General features: G+C 44.9%; 1 protein-coding gene across 5 annotated transcripts in view; it reads right to left on the reverse strand.

The window, feature by feature from the left end:
- The window catches only part of KCNIP3 (potassium voltage-gated channel interacting protein 3), a 190,160-nt gene that overhangs the window by 35,625 nt on the left and 128,573 nt on the right, over positions 1 to 25,962 (reverse strand). The window contains exon 1 of one of the 5 annotated variants that reach the window (XM_056571377.1): positions 2,301 to 2,408. The exons of the other annotated variants lie outside the window; for them this stretch is intronic. Coding sequence (XP_056427352.1) covers positions 2,301 to 2,397 — 97 coding nt within the window. The 5' untranslated portion in view covers positions 2,398 to 2,408. Of the gene's footprint in view, positions 1 to 2,300; positions 2,409 to 25,962 lie in introns of those variants that run through there. 5 annotated transcript variants of the gene reach the window in all.

The raw sequence follows: 25,962 nt of genomic DNA on the forward strand, positions 1-25,962 counted from the left end.
ATGCAGGGAGAAAAAGTATTGCTCGGTTGACATCACGACTCCTGCCTCAAATGCACAGATATGATATCTAAATCTCAAATCGGCTGAAATTGCATGTGTGCAAGGGCAGGCACTGGACAGGTGCGGACACATTACCTTCTCCGGGGCAGCGGGCCTGATCGTATTCAGCTAGTGACTTTTGACATGGACTGAAAATCGTGGTCTGCCAGAAAATGCACTCAGAAAATGACCCGATCGTAGTCCCTAGCTGACTACAATCAGTTCCGCTGCCTTATAGAAGGTAATGCGTCCGCACCTATCCAGTGCCTGCCCCTGCACAGGTGGGATTTAAGCCGATTTTAACTTTAGAAATAGTATATGTGCATCAGAGACAGGAATCGGGATGTGAACCCAGCCTAGGTGAACACCTGTGTTGGGTTTCAGGCTGTTTGTCCATTATTTAAAAAAAAATAAAAATAAAAAAAGGAAGATAATGCCTGGTTATTTACAAATGTTTTCTTTTCAAGAAAGGTGATGAGTGTGAACCATGCCTTAAAGGGGTATTCCTGTGAAAAACTATTTTTTTTTCATATAAACTGTCTCCAGAGACAAACAGATTTGTAAATGACTTCTATTAAATTTTTTTTATTCCTTCCGGTACTTATCAGCTGCTGAAGTTGAGTTGTTCTTTTCTGTCTGAAAACAGTGCTTTTGCTGACACCTCTGTCTTTCTCAGGAACTGTCCAGTGTAGGAGCAAATCCACATAGCAAACCTCTCCTGCTCTGGACAGTTCCTGAGACAGACAGAGGTGTCAGCAGAGAGCAATGTGGTCAGATAGAAAATAACAACTCAACTTCAGCAGCTGATGGAAGGATTAAGATTTTTTAATAGAAGTAATTTATAAATTTGTTTTACTTTCTGGAGACAGTTGATATGAATTTTATTATTTTTTTTTTTTACTGGAATACCCCTTTAGCACAAACAACTACTGAAGACTTCTGTTGTGTTTTTAAAGGAGATATCTCATGGAAATAAACATATCCCCTATTCTGCTGGATAGGAGATAAGTTTTAGATTACGGGGGATCCAAGCGCTGGGGCCCCCCACGATCTCCTGTACGGGTCCCCTGCTCTCCACTGTACGTCCCCTCCATATCCATTTCTAAGGGAGAGCCGAAAATAGCTGAACTGCACTCCCATAGAGATGTATGGAGGGGGGCGTGGCGGCCCCTGCTTCGAGCGGGGGTTGTGATGTGCTGCTGCAAGGGAGAGCAGAGGGCTGCGGGTAGGGGATAGTTTTATTTTTCCTTGAGACTACTCTAATAGGTGGCACTAGAGACATTGGGGGACATTTATCAAAACCTGTGTAGAGGAAGAGTGGTGCAGCTGCCCATAGCAACCAATCAGATCGCTTCTTTCAATTTTAAAGAGGCCTGTGAAAAAATGAAAGAAGCAATCTGATTGGTTGCTATGGGCAATTTCACCTCCCCTATGGCAGCTGGTGGTTCCCACGTGACCCTTTATTGCGCACTACCACTTCATACCCTCCACGAGACATAACAGTGTCTAGGCTTTTCCCGGAGTGCCCCCTTAGTTGGCTGCTGTATTAGAAGCTTTCCAATAAATCAACTTAGTTATCAGATTGTAACGTGTCATTTTCAAAAATAGTGGAATTAGTGGATTTTTCTCCTTTTTGGACGACCGAGTCTTAGATTTTGGGCTTTCCCTCAAAAAGTTAATAGCAAAGACTTTACCACAGGGATCCCTTACAATGGCTGTGTCAGGTGACCCCAATGTATGGGTTGATTTTTGAAATTGAGGAAGGGCTACCTACTGGGACATTGATGGCCATCACATCTATTGTTTTCAGTGGGTGCTCAGAGTTCTCCAAGGGCACGAGTTAGCTGCTAGGTTACCCCTATAAAGAGGGCTCAAGAGCAGGGGACCCCTTATACCTTAACTAAACTATTCGAAAGCTGCTCTCAGGGTCAGTATACTATCCAGTAACAGTATTCATAGTTTCAGCTTCTATTTTTGCGAGATATTGTCTTATAAAGGCCCTCTCTATAGTGTACCCTATGAGGCAGCAAATTACCAACACTTCAACACTGACTCATCTTGCCTAGACTATAATCTTTCCATTTCAGTGTATTCAATTTATTACCAGCAGAACACTATGTTTATCCCTGATATGCTTAGCTTCATTAAGTGTACTTGTTCCATCACATATGTGTGTCCTGGGAGACTTGTAATATAGACTGATGTTATCTTATACTACTAAGCGGTACTTAAAGGGGTACTCTGGCCCTGAGACATCTTACCCTCTATCCTTTGGAAAAGATGTCTCTTGTATTCGCCACCCACCTGTTTGAGCTGCACGCCGCGGTGCCAGCTCACAAACAACCGGGTGGCGACCATGGGGCCGGAGTATCGTGACGTCACGACTCAGCCCCCGTGTGTAAATGTTTTCCTTTGGAGTACGCCTTTCAAGTGAACCTCGACTTCTCAGCAACTTGTGAAATGATTAAAATATTGAAATTTTGTAATGTATAATGATCTAGGGACAGTATGCAGGACAGACTAAAGGTGAACATACATTTTGGCTAGTTACCTCTTTTGACCTCCTCATACACATACTGTAAATGTTCTTTAGGCTAAGTTTCTACTTGTTTTTTTTTTTTTTAAACGCCAAGAAAAATGCTTATTCTGCCACATGGCGTTTTTTTGACCAAAAAACGCTGCGACCAGATGTTAGCTGTAAATCAATGAGAAATCGCAAAATTCTTTTTCCACTTGGCGTTTTTCAGTTTGGCGTTTTTTAAAATCCTTTTGCCGTTTTTTCACTTTTTTTTTGCGTTTTTCAGCTCCTTGGCGGTTTTGCTAAATCGCAGCATGTTGAGCCACCTGCATTTTTTCCCCTGAAATCGTGGCGATTTTCTCCCATAGAAGTCTATGGGAGTAAAAAACGCCAAGAAAAACGCTATGTGGGTTTTTACTTTGGCGTTTTTTATTTTCTTTTGGACTTTAGCGATCCAAAAAAGTGATGGAGATACCTTTTTTTAATAAAATTTGGTAGGGTACCATTAAAAATAAATAAATATAAAACATACAGTAATGATGAAAAAATTGTATCTAACGAAATTTATCTTTTTTATAACAACATTTTTATAAATTTTTAAAACAGGGATCGATTTATGTGGGCAAGCAGGGCACAAAAAAAATAGCCGGCAATAATAAAAATGTAGTGTGTGTTTTTTTCACTTTTTTTCTTTATTTTTAATTTTTTTTTAGGTAGTACTACTACTCCCAGCATGCACCACACTGTTCTCTGCTATATTATGGACGGTCGCATCGGGTGTCACGACTGACACCTGGGGTGATATGTCTATTAGTACAGGTGCTACAGCTCCCATCATGGAACAGTCTGTTCCATGCTGGGAGTAGTAGTACTACCTAAAAAATTGAGAATAAACACACACTTTATTAAAAATGTATTACAATTTTTTTTTATAAAATATATAAATTTAGTTTAATAAAAATTTTTCCAGCACTACTGCATCCTTTTTTTTTTTTTTGGTACCCAACTAATTTTGGGTACCAAAAACTGCCAAGGTGCAATTTCCACACAATGCGGCATTCTGCAAGCGGAAATTCAGAAGTGTGAATGGGAGTGCAGAATCCCATAGAAGTCTATGGGCTTTAATTTGTGGCAGAATTCCACAAGTGGAAATTCTGCCTTGTGGATAGACCCTTAAACGACAGACCCTATCGGTGAAACAGAGGACTCTACTTTCCTTCAAATAATAGTGGCACAACACATTTACCAGCCTTACTTTACACTATCCGTTTTTAGCATTCATTAAACATTTATAGGTTTTTATATTTTTCAAGAGAATAAATTATATACCTTAAACATAAACAATGGTGGAAAAGCCCAGACTTAGCATTTACAAGTCTGCAGCATTGTGCCAAAATAATAAATAAAAAGCAAAAAGCATTTTCCCCCCATCATTCTGCACTCAATGTTCCATTATGAGAAAGTAAAAACAGAGTTTTAGAATTTTTTGCTAATTTATTAATAAGGAAAACCTAAAAATTTGCATGAACATAAGTATTCATCTGTGGTAAATTTAGGTAAATGGACAAGATTTGGAGAGATACGCCCCTGTCTATATAGGGTCTTACAGCTGACAGTGTATATTAGAGCAAAAGCCAAGCCATGGAGGAGGGAAGAGCTGACTGTAGAGCTCAGACAGAGTTGTACAAGGCACAGATCTGGAGAAAGGTACAAAAATCTTTTTGCAGCAGTAAAAGTGGTCTCTATCATTCTTAAACGGAAGTATGGGACAACCAGGACTCCTCCTAGAGCTGGCTACCACCCATACTAAGTAAGATCAACCATCACTGCAGCACTCCATCAAACTGGGCTTTATGGCAGAGTGGCTCGGAAAGAAAAAAACTTGTCCAGAGTGCTCTGGACCTCACACTGGGCTAAAGGAACACAATGACACTAAGCACACAGCCAAGACAACACAGAAGTGGCTTAGGAACAACTGTGTAAATGTCCTTGAGGGGCCCAGCCAGAACCCTGGTATAAACCCAATCAAACATCTCTGGAGAGACCTGAAAACAGCTTCCCCCGATGATCCCCATCCAACCTGACAGAGCTTGACAGGATCTGCAGAGAAGAATGGCAGAAAATCCCCAAATCCAGGTGTGCAAACCTTGTAGCCTCATCACCAAGAAGACTGGAGGCTGTAATCACCAAAGGTGCTTCAACTACTGAGTAAAAAGTATGAATACTTATGTCACTGCAAGATTTTAGTTTTTCCTTTTTAATAAATTAGCAAAAATGTCTAACATTCTGTTAACAAAATGTGAAAAAAAGGGTCTGAGGACTTTCCGAATGCATTTTACATGAGCCATTCATGGGTATTCCAGGCAACATCTGTGGACCATCCACACTTGGAGCCAAATTAGAGCCAAATCACTAATTTTTATCTGCTTCTTTGTGTCATCATATCAGATGTAACAACACACACCTATACCATCACCAGGTCAACTAGGCCCACGCCAAGCTGTCTCTCAAAGTAAACAAGTAGTCCCTCTACACTTTAAGGGAAGCCGGTGAATTAGGAGTCATTACGCTTTGCTCCCAGGCTGACCAAGATATCCGTACATTTCTCTTCATAGACTTCTACACAATAAAATGTACTTGGTTGGCCGGGGAGTGGAGCACAATGCCGCTCGCTTCCCTGGCCAATAACACACAATCGCTGTGGGTCTCAGGAGTTAAACCAGGTGCAATCAACAACATGTTAAAAGTTGTTTTTAATTACAGTAACACTTTAAAACGTACCTGTCAGATCTCACAAAAAAATAAAAGAATGTTACTCAGTAGCTAATCATGACCATGTACATGTAATTTTTATGCCTCTATCACCTATATCTATTATAAAATCACTCTTTTCATTAGCTCACAGTGTTAGAAATGCTCTATGGGGAAGGGGAGTGTCGCTCCCTAGTGGTGGTGGGAAGTGATTGGTGTCTGCTCATGCAGCATTGTCCATGACTCTAAGACAAATCTGATGCTGCTGCAGGACTGGTAAGTGTCCCAGTATGTATGGGACCCCTAGTGGTGGAAGCCGTTTTGTTTATTAAATATTATTTTTTTTAAACAACCATATTACAAAAGGTCTTTAATAGCGATGTCCCGATACCGATACTGGTATCGGTATTGGGACCGATACTGGACATTTGCGCGATGTCCCAATCAGCTCTGAGGATGGCCGCAGGTCCCTTACCCTGCTCTGTGCATCTGATCGTTGCTCCTTTACTGCTGCCTTAGCATTACATTGATCAGTGTATGCAATCTACAGATTGCATGTAATAGTCCCCTATGGGGATTCAAAAATGGAAAAATGTAAATAAATACAAAATATATATATATATTTTTTAAATATAAAAAAGCCTTTTCTCTTATGAAAACTAACAAAAACACCTCTTTTTCCTATTAAGGGTACATGGGTGGATCAGCAGCGTATTTTATGCTGCAGATCCGCCGCTGAAGGACCGCTACATGCTGCCTTTAGATAAACCTGCTATGAGCAGACACACTGAAGTGATGTGGGAGTCGCCACGCATGCACGGTGTACTCGCACACATTGCATCTGCTCCGTGAGCTTAGGCCGAGAGCGGCCACGATGTGCGAGTACAGTGCGCATGCTCGCTGCGACTCGCACATCGCAGTGTGTCTGCTCGTAGCGGCGTATTGCTGTTCCAAGCAGCCACATCTAAATGCACCACGTAGCAGCCCTTCAGTGGCGGATTCGCAGCGTAAAATATGCTGTGAATCCGCCCATGCGAACGTACCCTTAAGGGAAAAAAAAAACCCTGTCACATGACATTAAAGTATCGGTAATTGGTATCAGTGAGTACTTAAGAAAAAGTATTGGTACTCGTACTCTGTCTTAAAAAAATGGCATCGGGACATCCCTAGTCTTTAATTTTCATCAGTAACAACATATAAAAAGTTTTTGGATCTGACAATGCCTATTTAAATTGACAACTGGCTGTCACCATTCTTCTTGTCAATGGGGAGTGTCTCTTCACACTCTACTATTATTCAGTCAGTGTTGGCAGTGCAGGCACATACCTTTTTGACAAGAAGAATGAAAACAACCAGTTAATGTACACATTTCCAGGAGGAATAACAGAGGAATGGCAAATCACAGTATAGCTGATTTATCATGGAGAATAGTATTTAGTAAAACATACATTTGGGGAAAGCTGAAAGGTCTTCTTTACTTTTACACAGTATATAGTATAATATATAGTATATTCTTTATTCAAGTAAGTAAAGTGACTGGTTCACTTTGTGATATAGAAATGGTCACTTTTAAAATATAGTTTGGAACTCCTATTCATATCAGTGAAGGAAAACAAGATGACAGTGATAAATGAATGCGCTATATCCCTTTTGCAGTATATCCCTTTTACAGTATGTGTCACATAAGATGAATGTAAGTATAGAGGCCACAATATCAACTTCGCCTCCAGTTCTGTAATACTGTTGCGGCAGCTCAATACAAAAATGATTTTGTCTTCCTAAAATCATTATGCTGGATATTACAACTTACTGGAATAATAAACAGCTGATAAGTGAAATAGTTCTGCATTTAATATCCAGCATCGAACATCTTCTGTTATATGACTGCAGCCCATGCAGCTTTAGAGACTACATCATCCCCCTCCCCTATCCATGGAAATCTTAGTACTGTGATCAAGGCAGATACAGAGATTGTTACTTCAAGCGTAATTCATTTCTCTATAAATAAGGGGTAGGCAGAGTAGGCAGATGCCTAGGGCAAAGTGACGACTACTGGAAGGGAAAAGCCCAGTCAGCCAGCCAGCACCCTGCACTGTACTGGTAAGGGACAATAAACCCAAAGAGCTGTATAAAGATAGGTATTTCTTCTTTCTGGAAAGATATCTGGCTTAGCATACATTCCCAGTCATGTCTTAAGACTTCTAGTTGGAGGTAAACACTGACTTTAAAGGAAAGCTACCTGGAAAAGGTCATGTGAGAGCTGTTTTGCATATCCTGTCTTCCTATTAATAAAATACGTTTTTCTCCCAACGGCAGAAAAATGCCAAAAAACCTGTCCCCTCATTTTGCATTCCCAAGATGCAGTTTTTGTGTTTTTTTATTTTTTATTAGTGGTGTTTAGTCTTGGTGGTCTTTTCATTGGCGATTTTCCTCCCTGCATTTTTGCGTGTGCAATTCCAGCCTAAGGGAAACTGTCACATGTAGCGCATCCGCAGCGTATTTGCGCTTCTGAAGTGCTGATGACCGTTCCTAGAGTGAGCCTCCTGCTGTGCCCATGTCCTGCTTTGTCTGCTCATAGCACCAATCCCCTGCTACAAGCAAACACACAGGGATCTGCGATTCGCAAGCACATGCGTAGTTTACACACAGATTTTCCTCCCTGCATTTCTGATCATGTGATAATCATGTGACTCGAGGATTTCTGTTGTGTTAGTTAGTCTGTTGTGATTTCTGCTCCCCCTCTTCACTGAGCTAGGCCGGGAGGGGCAGGGATATTAGTGAGTAAACTGCGCATGCGTGCGACTCGCAGATCCCTGTGTGTTTGCTTGTTGCGGTGGATTGCTGCTACTAGCAGACAACACTGGACACATGGGCACAGCAGGAGGCTTACTCTAGGGACAATCAGAAGCGTTAAATATGCTGTGGATGCACTAAGTGTGACCTTACCCTGAGGGTGTTTTCACAGACACCAGATCAGCAGTTTGCAGATTTTACAAAGATTCCTTGTAAAATCTGCAGATCCACAATTACGCATTTTACAACTTGAACTTTGTAACCTGTGTGTGTGTGTGTGTGTGTGAATCAGGGCCGGACTGGGCGTGAAAACCAGCCCTGGAAAAAATTACATATCAGCCCCATAGTGTTGCGTCATTATACCAGCGCGTCGTCATTTTCTTGTTCATAAAAGGTAAAATCATGCATTCTAAAGCATATTTGAAGATTGCCTTATTTATAGATATGGCATATATAAAGAGCAAAAATAGTATAGTTTCCCCACATTAGATGCAGTATAGTTTCCCCACATTAGGTGCAGTATATTTCCCCAACATTAGGTGCAGTATATTTCCCCAACATTAGGTGCAGTATAGTCCCCCACATTAGGTGCAGTCACTGAGGACAAGCAGGGCTCTGTACACTGAGGACAAGCAGGGCTCTGTACACTGAGGACAAGCAGGGCTCTGTGCACTGAGGACAAGCAGGGCTCCGTACACTGAGGACAAGCAGAGCTCTGTACACTGAGGACAAGCAGGGCTCTGTACACTGAGGACAAGCAGGGCTCTGTGCACTGAGGACAAGCAGGGCTCTGTACAATGAGGACAAGCAGAGCTCCATACACTGAGGACAAGCAGGGCTCTGTACACTGAGGACAAGCAGGGCTCCGTACACTGAGGACAAGCAGGGCTCCATACACTGAGGACAAGCGGGGCTCCGTGCACTGAGGACAAGCGGGGCTCTGTGCACTGAGGACAAGCGGGGCTCCGTACACTGAGGACAAGCGGGGCTCCGTGCACTGAGGACAAGCGGGGCTCCGTGCACTGAGGACTAGTGTTGCTCGCGAATATTCGCAATTCGAATATTATTCGCGAATATCGCATATTCGCGAATTCGCGAATTTCGCGAATATAGCGCTATATATTCGTAATTACGAATATTCGTTTATTTTTTTTTATTTATTTTTTCTTCACAGTACATATCACAGTGTTCACCCCTCTCTGCTTCCAGCTTGTGTGGTGTAAAGAAGGCTGTAATACTACTGTGTGAGACCGTCGTGCAAAAATTTGCATATGCGAAAATACGCATATGCTAATGTTCGCATATGCGAATTTTCGCGTACACTAATTTTGTATATGCTAATTTTCACATATGTTAATTTTCGCATACGCGAATGTTCGCATATGCGAAAATAAAACGAGAATATAACAAATATGCGAATATTCGCGAATATATGACGAATATTCGTCCATATATTCGCGAATATTCGCGAATTCGAATATGGCCTATGCCGCTCAACACTACTGAGGACAAGCGGGGCTCTGTGCACTGAGGACAAGCGGGGCTCTGTGCACTGAGGACAAGCGGGGCTCTGTGCACTGAGGACAAGCGGGGCTCTTTTCATTGAGGACAAGCAGGGCTCTGTACACTGAGGACAAGCAGGGCTCTGTGCACTGAGGACAAGCAGGGCTCTGTACACTGAGGACAAGCAGGGCTCCGTACACTGACAACAAGCAGGGTTCTGTATCTGAGGACAAGCAGGGCTCTTTACATTGAGGACAAGCAGGGCTCCGTACACTGACAACAAGCAGGGCTCTGTACACCGAGGACAAGCAGGGCTCTGTACAATGACAACAAGCAGGGCTCTTTACATGGAGGACAAGCAGGGCTCTTTACATGGAGGACAAGCGGGGCTCTTTACATGGAGGACAAGCAGGGCTCTGAACCTGTGGACAAGCAGGGCTCTTTATATGGAGGACAAGCAGGGCTCTGTACCTGAGGACAAGCAGGGCCTGTACGAGAGAGAGCAGGGCGGCGGGCGCACTGCTCGATGGCACAGTGAACTCTGATATGGCGGGCTGCTGCGCTTAGATGTGACCTCACGTCTGAACGCAGCAGCGCGCCACGCCAGAGTTCAATGCGCCTCTCCCAGGCAGCCACACTGACAACCAAGGGCTGTAAGTAAGAAGCAGGGCCTGCCTAGGACAGTGCAGGGCCAGCCCTCTTCTTCTGTTAAGATATGTATCGTGGGTGCCGGGCGGCCTATGCGGGCTGCCTGTGCAGGCCGCTGGGCCTATTTTCATGTAGGGGCCGGGTGCCCGTACGTTAATCCCTGCAAAGCGGCCCCAGGGCCGGCGGCCCACCGAGAAAATTCCCTGTATCGCGCTAGGCCAGTCCGGGCCTGGTGTGAATGCACCCTAGGGTAGGGTCACATGTGCTATATTTAGCTGCGTATTTGCTGCTGCGTATTTTCTTACCCATTAAAGTAAATAGACAGCAAAATCAGCTGCAGAAAATATGCAGAAAAATGTGCTACTATCTATCTATCTGTGGTGTCCCGGTACCGCATCTTATACGGTACCTATGTATGTGTGGGTCCCCATAGCCAGAGTCCCTAGGAACTAGGGATCCCTGTTGTGTAGCCTACCCCTTGTTGCCTCTATTCCAACTGATAGTCCAGTAATTTATGTAAGGTTGATGTAAATATAGTAATATATATGTAAATAAATAGTTAATTACCTGTTCCATAGCGTTGCAGGACCTGCGGGTCACGTGACTAGCTAAACTCTATGGTATTCTGCTTAAGGACCTTTGGAGGCCCTGTGACGTATGCAATCCCATCACTCTGTGTAATGGTGAATGACAGATGTTCGGACCAATCGGATTCACCCCACCCCCTGCCCATATAAGGGAGCGACGGCCATGTTTTCTCTCTCTTGTTCCTGCGCTGTCAAACGGGAAGGACCTGCGCAGCAACTATCGCAGTGAGTTAGGCCCGAGCCTTGCGGCAATGGCTGAGTAATTCAGAATAGAGAGTGTATCAATCCCCAGACACTCTGCAGCATCACCGGACCTAATATAACCCCTAAATCTGGACGGATCTGCAAATATCTACCCTAAATTCAGAGACTTTCTAAATAGCTCAAGGTCCGCAACAACTGTCAGTCACTGAGCGATATAAGGACTGTTTGCATGAGACTGTTACTGTGCCTTGGATGTATCGCAAGCACTTAAGTAAAGTTGTTCAAGTTCAATCTCCTTGTGGACCTTCAGTCATTCCATGCACCTATCGTTACTGGGAAGGGCGGCGATAGGCCGGAGCATTACCTCAGCATACCAGCCCTCAGCCTGGCGTCACGAACTATAGGGTTAACATTAACCCCTCATATACCGATACCATACCACCACTACCATAGACCCCCCAAGGGCTACCACAAAGCCTTTTTGGCATTGCACGAACAGGATTCGGGTGTGTGCCTACTATTGCCACTAGTGAGAGTGTACTCCCCCCCAGAAAAATAACTTTATTTATATACTGTGACTTATACTCCGGAGTAAGGGGTTGCGCACACGGTGCTGTGTGGAGGAAGTGCGCATGTAAAGTAAGGGGGGAGGCGAACAGTACAGCGGAGCTGCAAGTTAGCGCGGGACATCCCGGCGCACGTGATCTAGAGACCCCGCCCACCGAAGCTCTCGGTGCCGCGGCGGCCATTTTGTCGGAGCCTAGTGCCAGAAACCAACAAAGAGAGACAGCTCAGCACGGGAAAAGGCACAGAGTGCAACAATGGGCTGGAAGCTGTAAGGAACCGGAACAGTACGGGACTCTGAGACATCAGATTGCCGAATTGAAGTCCTGCATAGAGTCGCTTCAACTGCCGATCAATGCACTCAAATTTCAATTAAAGGCTGTTGAGTTTCAGGTCACCGCTTTCAAATTTGAAATCTACGCTCTCAAGTTCCACATTAAAGAACAACTACGTATTTCTTTGGGACCTAGGAATCCAAGATCTATTTAAAAGACCAGGATACTAAATACAGAGATGTCAGAACCTGCAGCCCCACAGTCCCCACCTGAACAGCAAGGGGGCAATTCTCCAGTGGCCCCACCAATGGGGTCTCCACCCCAAGCTAGAAGAATGTTGCTGCCAACGCTCTTGACCTCACAAGGACGTGCTCTGCCTGTGATGCCAGCAAGAACTCCAGCACAGGCGGAACAGGACCCAACCAGTCCACCTTCAGTCTCTCCCTATGTGTTGGGAGCCCCAATTGCTGCACCTGTCTTCTTGGGGAATCCTGTGCTTCCCACCTACAATGGTGACCCTTTTACACTAAGAGACTTTCGACAGCCTCTTTGCATTTTATGCACTTCCCCCTCATCAACAGGTACAGCTGCTTCTGGGACAACTCCAGGGACCCACCTTGGAAGAACTTCGCACCTGGCCAGCGGCTGATAAGGCCACAGTGGGACAGATTTTTGAAGGACTTTCTCAAGTGTTTGAATCTCATTCTCCCTCGGAGGTACGCCTCCGACTCTATGAACGATGCCAGAAGCCAGGTGAGACCCTCCGAGCATATGCAGTAGCTTTGCAGAGCGCATTAGAGTTGGTACAGAAGTTGGACGGTATTACGCCCGATCAGGGCAATCGAGTACTGATGGACCGTTTTATAGAAGGGGCGCTAAACAAATGGGACAAGGCCCAACTTAGGATGCTGGCAGTGCAAAATCCCAACATGGCTTTCCCAGCTTTTAAGAGACACGCGGTTAAAGTAATAGAGTCGGGACCTCAGACAGAAGAGATTAGTGTCCCCGCTACTGAATCTCCGGGGCCCGTGCCCCAACCGCCTGTCCCTTCTCAATCTGCCCCACCAACACCTTCGTCAAGTCCTTGGACAGCTGACTTACAAGACATTAAACAGGACATTGAACAGTTAGCCAAGGCCTTTAAAGAAATGGCGGTACGGCCAAATCCTTCTAGATCTGCAACACCACCACCTAAGAAGGCTGACCCTCTCCCTGTTGCTCCATCTAGTATCCCTCCTGTGAGACCACCTGGAAGTCAGAGACCCATCTGTAGCTATTGTAACAAGAATGGACACTGAAAGAGCCAATGCTGGGCTTCACCTGAGGTCGAGGACCGCACCCCAGGAGTAGAGGTTGAAGGTCCAGAATCAACCAGCGACAAGAAGGGACTGTCTATGACTGTCTAGCTTCTTGTCCTTATGTACAGGTGATGATTGAAGGTGTCCGGTTACAAGCTCTGATAGATACAGGGTCTCAGGTATCCACAATTCCACAGGGAGTTTTCTATAAGTACTGGGGCCCAGAAAGATTGTGTGACCCTCAGGAAGCGGAGTTCAGAGTAATTGCAGGGAACAGGAAACCAGTACCCAGGCATGGTTACTGGGAGCCCTCGGTGCAGGTGGGAAAACATGTGTTAGGAAGACCGGAGGTGATTGTCACAAATGTTAGGGATGAGGGGGCAGCTGATTTCATTTTAGGCATGAATATTATGAGGCACTGTTTTGATGATATTGTCTGTGCACTGCATGCATCTCTCCCTAACCTGTCACCTCCAGGCCGGCGAGCTGCACAACACCACCTCAAAATCCTCCAAGCAGAACAGAAGTTCGTAAATCATCAAGGAGAAATCTGTCGAGTAAGGATTCAAGATATCCGAGCCGTTAGTCTACAGCCACAGACGGAGACAGTTATTTGGTGCCGTTCCCGACCCGGGTTGAAAAATCAAGATTACCAAGCGCTTCTGGAACCCCTTCTACTGGAAGATTGTGAGACTTATTAATCTCTCTCAAGTTGCGGTCCAACTACCCAAGTATACCCCAGTGGCTACTCTACACCATCTAGACGTCCGAGATGTAGTCTCGAAGTCACAGGTGGTTCAACGAGGACCTGACCAGAATCCTGCGGAACCTTGGTGGAGCGAACTACAGATAGGAGATGAAGATATCCCCAAGGAACAGGTGGAAGGAGTCATCCAGGTGGCTAAGAAACATCAAGAAGCTTTCAGCAAATTCCCCATAGACTTTGGCAGGACCACCATGATCAAACATAGGATTCTCACCGGAGACAATCCACCCATTAAAGAGAGACATTGTCCTGTGGCTCCTGGGATGTATCAGACCATAAAGAAAATGCTCGTGGAGATGAAAGAGGCCAATGTCAACCAGGAAAGCCAGAGTCCGTGGGCTGCACCTTTGGTCCTGGTGAAGAAAAAAAAGATGGAGCTATCCGCTTTTTGCGTGGATTACCGGAATTTGAACAACATAACTCATAAGGATGCCTATCCTCTCCCACGCATCGAAGAATCCTTGATTGCGTTGGGGTCTGCCGCTTACTTTTCCACACTGGATCTGATGAGCGGCTACTGGCAGGTGCCAATGGCAGAAGAGGACAGAGAGAAGACCGCATATGTGACCCCTATGGGTCTCTTCGAGTTTAAAAGTATGCCCTTTGGACTGTGCAATGCACCAGCTACTTTCCAACGCCTAATGGAGCGATGCTTGGGGCACCTTAACTTCCAGAGTGTTTTGTTGTATTTAGATGACGTCATAGTCTATTCTCGAACATATCAGGAACACCTGGATCACCTGAAAGAAGTTTTCCAAGTCCTTATCCGATATGGACTCAAGGTTAAACCTTCCAAATGTCACTTGCTAAAGCCACAAGTGCACTACCTAGGACATGTCGTCAGTGCTCAAGGAGTCCAGCCTGATCCAGACAAAGTGAGTGCTGTGAAAGAGTGGCCTACACCCAGGACGGTGCGAGACGTCCGAAGTTTCCTGGGGTTTGCTGGATATTACCGGCGTTTCATCCCCCATTTTGCTGAAATTGCTGGACCCTTGACTGAATTACTGAGAGGGACTGCCCGGGATAATTATAATGGGAGGCTTCCCATCCAGTGGGCCGAAGAACAAGAAGATGCCTTTCGAGCCCTGAAGTATCTCTTCACGGAACCCCCCATATTGGCGTATCCTGACTACAGCCTACCGTTCCGTTTATACACAGACGCTAGCTTTGAAGGTCTGGGGGCGGTCTTATCTCAAGTGCAAGATGGCAAGGAGAGGGTGATTGCCTATGCCAGCCGGCATCTTCGAGGTGCTGAGAAGAATGATGCTAACTATAGCTCCTTCAAGCTGGAGCTCCTGGCCCTGGTTTGGGCTATTACTGAGAAGTTTAAAGACTATCTGGCTGCTACTCCCTTCACGGTCTACACTGATAACAACCCCTTGGCACATTTGAACACTGCCAAGTTGGGAGCTCTTGAACAGCATTGGGCCTCTCGGTTGGCCAACTATGATTTCAACATTAAGTACCGCAGTGAAAAACCAATGTTAATGCAGATGTACTTTCTCTCATGGCCCCGGGAGAAGCACCTCCTACTGAAGATGTGTGGGAAGATGTAGAAATGCCTCCCTTCTACCGAAGGTTCGTGAGCCAGAATGCTCTAACTGCCCAGGCGGGTGACGGACCTGAATCTCCCAAAGTCTCTGAGGATCTGTCCACCTGGAAGACACTTCAGGATGAAAGCAGAGTTATCGGGGACCTCCTCGACTATTGTCTCCACAAGAAAGTGTCTACTCGGGTGGGCAAGGCCCACGGAGACTTTGAATTGAAGCGGCTGTGGTGGCAGAGAAATCACCTGTTCCTGTACAAGGGGTTGGTCTACCGAAATTCCCTGGACCCAGTCTCAGGAGACCGCATACACCAGATTGTGGTTCCCAGGAGGGATGCAGCCATGGTTCTGAATGCCTATCATGATCAATCCGGACATTTCGGGGTCCATAAGACAGAGATCACCGTCAGAAGGAGATTTTACTGGATTGGGATGCTGGGAGACATCGAGAAACGGTGTGCCGAGTGCTCCGTGTGCAAGGTGATAAAGAACCCCCAGAGGGACGCAAGAGCCCCTTTGCATCCCATCTGTACAGAAAGAAGAAGAAGAAGAAGAATCTGGCTATTGTCATGCTCTAACAATGGTGGATCATTATTCCAAGTGGGTGGTCGTGGTCCCCGTTAAGGATCTTACCGCCAAGACTGCTGCTCAACTCTTCTATCGACATTGGATCCAACCTCTGTGGTGTCCCGAATAGGTCCTCACAGATCGGGGAACCGCCATTGAAGCCCAGTTGTTCCAGGAACTTTGCCGCTTGCATGATTGCAAGAAGCTCCGGACAACGGCCTACCATCCCCAAGGGAATGGGCTCTGCGAGAGGATCAATCAAGTGTTCATCCAGATGCTCAGAGCAGCCTCTGTCTCGAAGCAGAAAGAGTGGCCTCAGCTGTTGCCTGAACTCCTGGAAATTTACAACAACACTGTTCACTGCTCTACGGGGCATACGCCCTTTCTCTTGATGATGGGCCGACACGGCCAATTGCCAAAGGATTGAACCTTCGGGCTACTGGCACCTTTAAAGAATTCTCCTCAGGCTTCCCAAGGTTGGGTGTCAGAGCATCGACGAAGAATTGAGGAAGCCAAGGACATTGTTGAGAAGAAAATGGGTGAAGTTCATGAACGCCAGCAGAAAGATTATAATCGACATGCATCGGCTCATCCCTTCCAGCTTGGAGATAAAGTGTGGCTCAGAAAATTTCCTAGAAGCCATAAATTGGTGGGAAACGGAGCCATACACCATTACTGCGGTTCCTTATCCTGAAACGGACGTGTACGAGATACAAAAAGACGGGTTCGAGCCACAGGTGGTTCACCGGAATAGGATAAAAGTGTGCCTGAAAGAAGATATGCTTGGCCCATCTCCTCCTACTCCTTCTGATCCTCCTGCTACTTCTACTCCACCTCCACCAAGGCCAATGAGAGAATATGTGCCGGGAGAGGGAATTCATCCCACTATGGACGTTCCTTTGTTCCCATCTCAACAGCCCACCATGTATTGGGGCATACCGTTCCCAGCTCCATCCAGTCAGCCGACACTGGTCGCACCACCCATTCAGTTGCCAGTAGCTGTTGCCCCCTGTCAACCACCATTGGTTGCTACACCCAACATCAGTCCTGCTCCAGATATTGAGGCCACTACTCCATCTGTCTTAAGAGAACCCCTCAGATCAACCGAAGATGTTGATTCCGTTTCCAGCCCTCCAGCTGGTCCCTCGGGGACTGAAGTTCTTGAAGAATCCTCAAGTGAAGGAACTCCTGATGACTCGGAGGTGGTGTTGCGGCGGTCTCAAAGGACTACACAGGGAAAACTACCCATAAGGTACCAGGACTCACATTTAGTACCTGCACACACAGTACCTTTGATAACCCACTTCAATGCTCTGCCAATCACCTTTAAGTACCCTAGATTACTCACTTAAATGTACTACTTCAGATTTTTCTAGTACATACATCAAAATAAATATCTCACTTAAAGAAAACACTTAGGAATTGTAGCCTATTGATACCCAGTTCCTGCCACTGTTAGGTACACTTCTTTTTCTCCTTTCATTGCGTGTGTGAGATGCTCTGCCTGGCCAGTAGGTGCTCTTGCTAATACAAAGAAATAAACACGTAATCCTAAGAATAACCTAGTAGGTGTAGTCGATAGACCCTAGCAGCCACCCTTACTGTGACCTAGCTTCCGGCTAGCCAGTATACCTGTACTAACTAACAGGTAACTTATTGTTGGCGAATAGAATGTGTGAGATAATACAAATGCCTAGTCAGCTTGAAGCTAACTGTATAGAAAGCTGTACTAATGTTTAGTTAGCCTTATGTATAGAAGTATGTGCTAATGTTCAGTTTAGCCTCATAAAAATGTATAGAGAGCTAATAAAGTGTCTTAGGAGTAGTGTTGCTCGCGAATATTCGCAATGCGAATATTCGCGAATATAGCGCTATATATTCGTAATTACGAATATTCCTTTTTTTTTTTTTCACAGTACACATCACAGTGATCACCCCACTCTGCTTGTGTGGTGTAAAGAAGGCTCTAATACTACTGTGTGACACTGGTGTGCGAATTTTCACATATGCGAAAATTTGCATATGCTAATTTTCACATATGCAAATTTTTGCTTATGTTAATTTTTATATATGCTAATTTTCGCATATGTTAATTTTCGCACACGCGAATTTTCGCATATGCAAAAATAAAACGAGAATATTACGAACATGCGAATATTCGCGAATATATGACGAATATTCGTCCATATATTCGCGAATATTCGCGAATTCGAATATGGCCTATGCCACTCAACACTACTTAGGAGCTAGCAACTACATGTCAGATAGCTGCCTAATTGTCTAGTAAGCTTCAAAATGTATAATAAGTTTGATAAAGTTGTATAGGAAGCTAGAAACTAAAGGATAAATAGCTTTGTTGATGTCTAGATAGTATTTAAATGTCTAGATAGCATTAAAATGTCTAGATAGCAATGAAATGTCTAGATAGATTTCCAATTGCCTAATCCAGATACTAGGAAAGGTATCAAAAGAATGTAAATGTGTTTAGTCTACTTAGGATGTATAGCAAAAGTACAGATCATCCTGTTCTATAGCATCCTGTTGTAGTCCTAGTCCCTCTGTCTCAGGGGACAGACATCGAGGCTGACTTATCTTAAGTAAGGGGGTTTGTGGTGTCCCGGTACCGCATCTTATACGGTACCTATGTATGTGTGGGTCCCCATAGCCAGAGTCCCTAGGACATAGGGATCCCTGTTGTGTAGCCTACCCCTTGTCGCCTCTATTCCAACTGATAGTCCAGTAATTTATGTAAGGTTGATGTAAATATAGTAATATATATGTAAATAAGTAGTTAATTACCGTATTTATCGGGGTATACCACGCACCGGCCTATAACACGCACCCTCATTTTACCAAGGATATTTGGGTAAAAAAAGTTTTTTACCCAAATATCCATGGTAAAATGAGGGTGCGTGTGTGCGCGTGTATACCCCGATACACCCCCAGGAAAGGCAGGGGGAGATAGGCCGTCGCTGCCGGCTTCTCTCCCCCTGCCGGCTTCTCTCCCCCTGCCTTTCCTGGGGTCTAGAGCCCTGCTGCCGGCTCTTCTCTCCCCTTGGCTATCGGCGCCGCTGCCCGTTCTGTCCCCCTGACTATCGGTGCCGGCGCCCCATTGCCGGCGCCGATAGCCAGGGGGAGAGAAGCGGCACCGACAGCCAGGGGAGAGAAGGGGCAGCGGCACCCATTGCCGGCGCCGCTGCCCCGTTGCCTCCCCCCATCCCCGGTTGCATAATTACCTGTTGCCGGGGTCGGGTCCGCGCTGCTTCAGGCCTCCGGTGTGCGTCCCCTGCGTCATTGCTATGCACTGCACGGCGCACTGACGTCATGCGCCGCGCCGTGCAGCGCATAGCAACGACGCAGGGGACGCACACCGGAGGCCTGAAGCAGCGCGGACCCGACCCCGGCAACAGGTAATTATGCAACCGGGGATGGGGGGAGGCAACGGGGCAGCGGCGCCGGCAATGGGTGCCGCTGCCCCTTCTCTCCCCTGGCTGTCGGTGCCGCTTCTCTCCCCCTGGCTATCGGCGCCGGCAATGGGGCGCCGGCACCGATAGTCAGGGGGAGAGAACGGGCAGCGGCGCCGATAGCCAGGGGGAGAGAAGGGCCGGCAGCAGGGCTCTAGACCCCAGGAAAGGCACGGGGAGAGAAGCGGGCAGTGACGGCCTCTCTCCCCCTGCCATTCCTGGGGGTGTATCGGCGTATAACACGCACATAGACTTTAGGCTAAAAATTTTAGCATAAAAAGTGCGTGTTATACGCCGATAAATACGGTACCTGTTCCATAGTGTAGCAGGACCTGCGGGTCACGTGACTAGGTAAACTCTATGGTATTCTGCTTAAGGACCTTTGGAGGCCCTGTGACGTATGCAATCCCATTACTCTGTGTAATGGTGAGTGACAGATGTTCGGACCAATCGGATTCACCCCGCCCCCTGCCCATATAAGGGAGCGACGGCCATGTTTTCTCTCTCTTGTTCCTGGGCTGTCAAACGGGAGGGACCTGCGCAGCAATTATCGCAGTGAGTTAGGCCTGAGCCTTGCGGCAACGGCTGAGTAATTCAGAATAGAGAGTGTATCAATTCCCAGGCACTCTGCAGCATCACCGGACCTAATATAACCCCTAAATCCGGACGGATCTGCAAATATCTACCCTAAATTCAGAGACTTTCTAAATAGCTCAAGGTCCGCAACAACTGTCAGTCACTGAGCGATATAAGGACTGTTTGCATGAGACTGTTACTGTGCCTTGGATGTATCGCAAGCACTTAAGTAAAGTTGTTCAAGTTCAATCTCCTTGTGGACCTTCAGTCATTCCATGCACCTATCGTTACTGGGAAGTGCGGCGGTAGGCTGGAGCATTACCTCGGCATACCAGCCCTCAGCCTAGCGTCACCAACTATAAGGTTAACATTAACCCCTCATATACCGATACCATACCACCACTACCATACACCCCCCAAGGGCTACCACATATCTATCAATCATATCTATCTATACATCTTTAATATCTATCTATCACATATCTATCTATACATCTATCTCATATCTATCTATTTATTTTTTATCTGTCTGTCTATCTATGTAATTTGACCTATACATTGTTCACATAAAAAAAAAAAAATTCATATCCTATAATTCCAAGATCTCATCTTTTCATTCATGGCCGGAGGAGCAGAGCGCAGATGTGTAGGGATAGCCTATAAGCAGCATAATAATCTGACGTAGACAAAGCCTGACTGCAGTGTCATCTTTCAATGCTCTGTCCTTCTGATATCTCTACCATCATCTAACCACCCCTCTTCTATATATAGACCACACTGCAGACAGGGAATTGAGATATGCTGCACACACTAGCCATGGATAGAGTTTCCTAGGTGGAATGACGCATTGTTAGGGGAGGTGTTTATGAAGAGGGATACCCTATAGTGTTAACTGCATCCTTTCCGTACCTCGCTCTTGTGCAAAAAGAGCTTTTAAAATTTATTGGTTTCCAAAAACAAGCGACGTTTCAGCTACATGTTAGCCTTTGATGAAGGCTTGATAAAGGCTAAGATGTAGCCGAACTGTCTCTTGTTTTTGGGAACCAATACATTTTAAAATCTTTTTTTGCACTAGATACCTGGTGCTGTGGCCTTTTGCTTTCTTTTGTAACCTAGTGATAATATAGCCATGGTTTGGGGGCATGGTGGCTATCCCTGTCATGAGGGTTTAAAGGGGTACTCCGCCCCTTGACATCTTATCCCCTATCTAAAGGATAGGGTATAAGATGTCTGATTGCGGGGGTCCTGCCGGGGGCTCGTGACTTCACAGCCGTGCCCCCTCCCATAGACTTGCATTGAGGGGGCATGGCCGTAATGTCACAAGCGGGGCATGGCCGTAAAGTCACGAGCCTCCGCCCTGCATCGTCAGTGAGCTCTGGGCTCACTTTCCAGAGCCTTAGTCTAGATTGATCAAACAAATAATGTACCTCAAGGAAAGGAAGGGGTAACATATACTCAATCACAATTACTACACAGTCCAAAGGGCCACAAACGCCGTAAAAACAGCTGAGACTAACCATAACTTTTATTGTGCAAAAAAATATAAACAAATATGTGGCTAATGTGCTTCTTTGCACACATGATTGATAATTTGAAAACACACTTACGTACACTAGGTAAGTATAATCCGCATACAATGGACACGAGGTCACATTGTTACTGGAATAGTGAACTATTCCAACCAGGGTCATAACTATAGGGATGCAGAGGTAGCAGTTGCATCGGGGCCCTGGTGCCTAAGGGGTCCAAAAGCACCTCTGCTTCATAAGAATAAAAAAGTGTTATGAATGGTGCACATTGCAGCTTCAGATTTTGCATTGGTGTCCTGAAGGTACAAGTTATATACTAGACTAGAACCGGATGAGTCTGAATTGACTCCAGGATACCAAACAGGAATAATTACATACAGAGCACAGATAACAAGCAAGACTAACACAGTGTGAACACAGACTAAGCCGAACAGACATACAAATCCTAATAACCGACAGATGACCAATAAAACCAAGCAGACTAAAAACTATATAAAACAAGAATATTTAACCATGGTTAAAACTCAGATAATATCACAGGATAAATACAAGGTGCATGCTCAAGCAGACATGGAAGTGTATTGCACAAATAACCATCCTACAAAGCAGGAGAACTCTGGGATAAGTAACCACACCCGAGTACTCATAGGTTCAGAGCATTAACTATTCCCTTTCCAGGGAGAATAGCAAACTGTCTAGAACATCCTAGTGTGTGAATACACACCTAAATAGAAAAATAGAAGGACAAATAAATGGACATTACACCCATCTTGAAATATATAACAAAATAAACCTCTACTCACCTCCAACACTCCCGCGGTGCCTCCAATGTTCGGCTCGGGTCTCTGGTACAGTCTTCTTCCAGCCTCTAGGGTTCGACACATCACATTGTGCTCAGCAAAACAACCGGTCGCAGCTGTGTACCACCTCGGTGATAGGATGAGCGGCAGTGTGATGTATTGGGCCCGGGCACAAGGGAGAAGTCCGCAACAGGGACCACAGGATTGCGGTGGAGGCACTGCATGAGCTCTAGAGGTTTATTTTTTTCATATACTTTGAAGATGGGGTTCTAAAAAAAAAAAAAAACCCACTCAGGTGACATATGTCCTTTAATGTGGTCCATATATCAGATTGCTTCTTTCATGTTTCAGACATCTATTTGATTTATTTTTTTAATAATGGAATAATAATTCTAATTGGTGTCTATGGGCAACTGTACCACTCTTCCTCTACACAGGTTTTGATGAACCTCCCCCTATGTCTATGGACACATACAAGAATGTTTATGTTCACTGACAGCAACCAAAAATCTTGGAAATAGTAACATAGTAACAGTTTGTAAGGTGAAAAAAAAACAAGAGTCCTGTGTTGATCCAGAGGAAGGCAAAAACCCCCATGAGGCTCATACCAATTGCCCTATGAGAGGAAAAATTCCTTCCCGACTCCAATATGGCGATCAGAATAAATCCCTTGATCAACGTTCTATCCCCATAAATCTAGTATCCATAACCTGTAATGTTATTACTCTCTAGAAAAGCATACAGGTCCCCCTTAAACTTGTTTATTGAGTCAGACATCACAACATCATGTGGCAGAGAGTTCCATAGTCCCACTGCTCTTACAGTAAAGAATCTCTGTCTGTGATGATGGTGAATCCTTCTTTCCTCTAGATGTAGAGGATGCCCCCTTGTCATGGTTACCGGCCTAGGTATAAAAAGATCACTAGAAAGATCTCTATACTGTCCATTCATATATTTGTATGTTGTAATCAGATCGTCCCTAAGACGTCTTTTCTCTAAACTAAATAACACCAAGCTTGCCCTCCTCTGCACCCTCTCCAGTTCTACCATGTACTTCTTATATAGAGTTGCCCAATATTGGACACAATACTCCATATGTGGTCTGACTTATGATTTATTATGCGGCAAAACTCTGTCCCTGTCAAGAGTCTCTCTTGATACATCACATGTCTTTGATAGCCTTGGCAGCAGCTACCTGGCACTATTCACTAAAGTAGAGTTTATTGTCCCCCAGCACCCCCCAAGTCTTTTTCGGTAGAAGTTTTACCCAATGTCTTTTTATTTAGCACATAATTGTACATTATGTTTTTATGACCCGAGTGCATGACCTTACATTTCTCCACATTAAACTTAATTTGCCATGTCTGTGCCCAAGCCTCCAGCTTCCCCAGATCACTCTGAAATATTATGTTATCATCTTTTGTGGTGATCACCCTACCCAATTTAGTGTCATCTGCAAATATAGAAATTCTACTTTGTAATCCCTCTAAAAGGTCATTAACCCCTTAAGGACGCAGCCCATTTTCACCTCTAGGACGAAGCCCTTTATTTTGCAAATCTGACCACTGTCACTTTAAACATGTATAACTCTGGAATGCTTTTACTTATCATTCTGATTCTGAGACAGTTTTTTTGTGACATATTCTACTTTAACATAGTGGTAAGTTTTTGTGGTAACTTGCATCCTTTCTTGGTGCAAAATCCCCAAATTTGATGAAAATTTTTTAAATTTTGCATTTTTCTAACTTTGAAGCTCTCTGCTTGTAAGGAAAATGGATATTCCAAATCATTTTTGGGATTCACATATACAATATGTCTACTTTATGAGTGCATCATAAAATTGACAAGTTTTTACTTTTGGAAGACACCAGAGGGCTTCAAATTTCAGCAGCAATTTTCCAATTTTTCACAAAATTTTCAAACTCACTATTTTTCAGGGACCAGTTCAGGTTTGAAGTGGATTTGAAGGGTCTGCATATGTCTATGCAAAGTGTTCAGCGGGCGCAGTAGAGGGCTCAGAGGCGAAGGAGTGACAAGGGGATTTGGAGAGTACGTTTTTCTGAAATGGTTTTTGGGGGGCATGTCGCATTTAGTAAGCCCCTATGGTGCCAGAGCAGCAAAAAAAACACAAAAAAAAAAACACATCGCATACCATTTTGGAAACTAGACCCCTTGAGAAACATAACAAGGAAGAAAGTGAGCCTTAATACCCCACAGGTGTTTCACAACTTTTGCATATGTAAAAAAAAAATAATAATTTTTTTCACTAAAATGTTGGTTTTCCCCCAAATTTCACATTTTTTTAAAGGGTTAATAGCACAAAAGACGCCCCAAAATTAGTAACCCCATCTCTTCTGAGTATGGAAGTACCCCATAAGTGGACCTGAAGTGCACTGCGGACGAACTACAATGCTCAGAAGAGAAGGAGTCATATTTGGCTTTTTGAGAGCAAATTTTGCTCGGGGGGCATGTTGCATTTAGGAAGCCCCTATGGTGCCAGGACAGCAAAAAAAAAAAAACACATGGCATACCATTTTGGAAACTAGACCCCTTGAGGAACGTAACAAGGGATAAAGTGAGCCTTAATACCCCACAGGGGTTTCACGACTTTTGCATATGTAAAAAAAAAATTTTTTCTTCACTAAAATGTGGGTTTCCCCCCAAATTCCACATTTTTGCAAGGGTTAATAGCAGAAAAGACCCCCCAAAATGTGTAACCCCATTTCTTCTGAGTATGGAGGTACCCCATAAGTGGACCTAAAGTGCACTGCTGGCGAACTACAATGCTCAGAAGAGAAGGCGTCATATTTGGCTTTTTGAGAGCAAATTTTTCTCGGGGGGGCATGTCGCATTTAGGAAGCCCCTATGATGCCAGGACAGCAAAAAAAACAAAAAAAAAAAAACACATGGCATACCATTTTGGAAACTAGACCCCTCACAGAATGTAATGAGGGGTACAGTGAGCATTTACCCCACTGGTGTCTGACAGATCTTTGGAACAGTGGGCTGTGCAAAATTTTTCATTTTCACGGACCACTGTTCCAAAGACCCTTCAGACACCTGTGGGGTGTAAATTCTCACTGCACCCCTTATTACATTCCGTGAGGGTTGTAGTTTCCAAAATGGGGTCACATGTGGGTGTGTTTTTTTTTTGCGTTTGTCAGAACCGCTGTAACAATCAGCCACCCCTGTGCAAATCACCTCAAATGTACATGGTGAACTCTCCCTTCTGGGCCTTGTTGTGCGCCCCCAGAGCACTTTGCGCCCACATATGGGGTATCTCCGTACTCGGGAGAAATTGCGTTACAAATATTGGGGGGCATTTTTCCCTTTTACCTCTTGTGAAAATGAAAAGTATAGGGCAACACCAGAATGTTAGTGTAAAAATGTTTATTTTTTTACACTAACATGCTGGTGTAGACCCCAACTGTTCCTTTTCATAAGGGGTAAAAGGAGAAAAAGCCCCCCAAAATTTGTTAGGCAATTTCTCCCGAGTACTGCGATACCCCATATGTGACCCTATACTGTTGCTTC

The sequence above is a fragment of the Hyla sarda genome, chromosome 4 (genome assembly GCF_029499605.1).
Source record: "Hyla sarda isolate aHylSar1 chromosome 4, aHylSar1.hap1, whole genome shotgun sequence".
Taxonomy (NCBI): Eukaryota; Metazoa; Chordata; class Amphibia; order Anura; family Hylidae; genus Hyla; species Hyla sarda.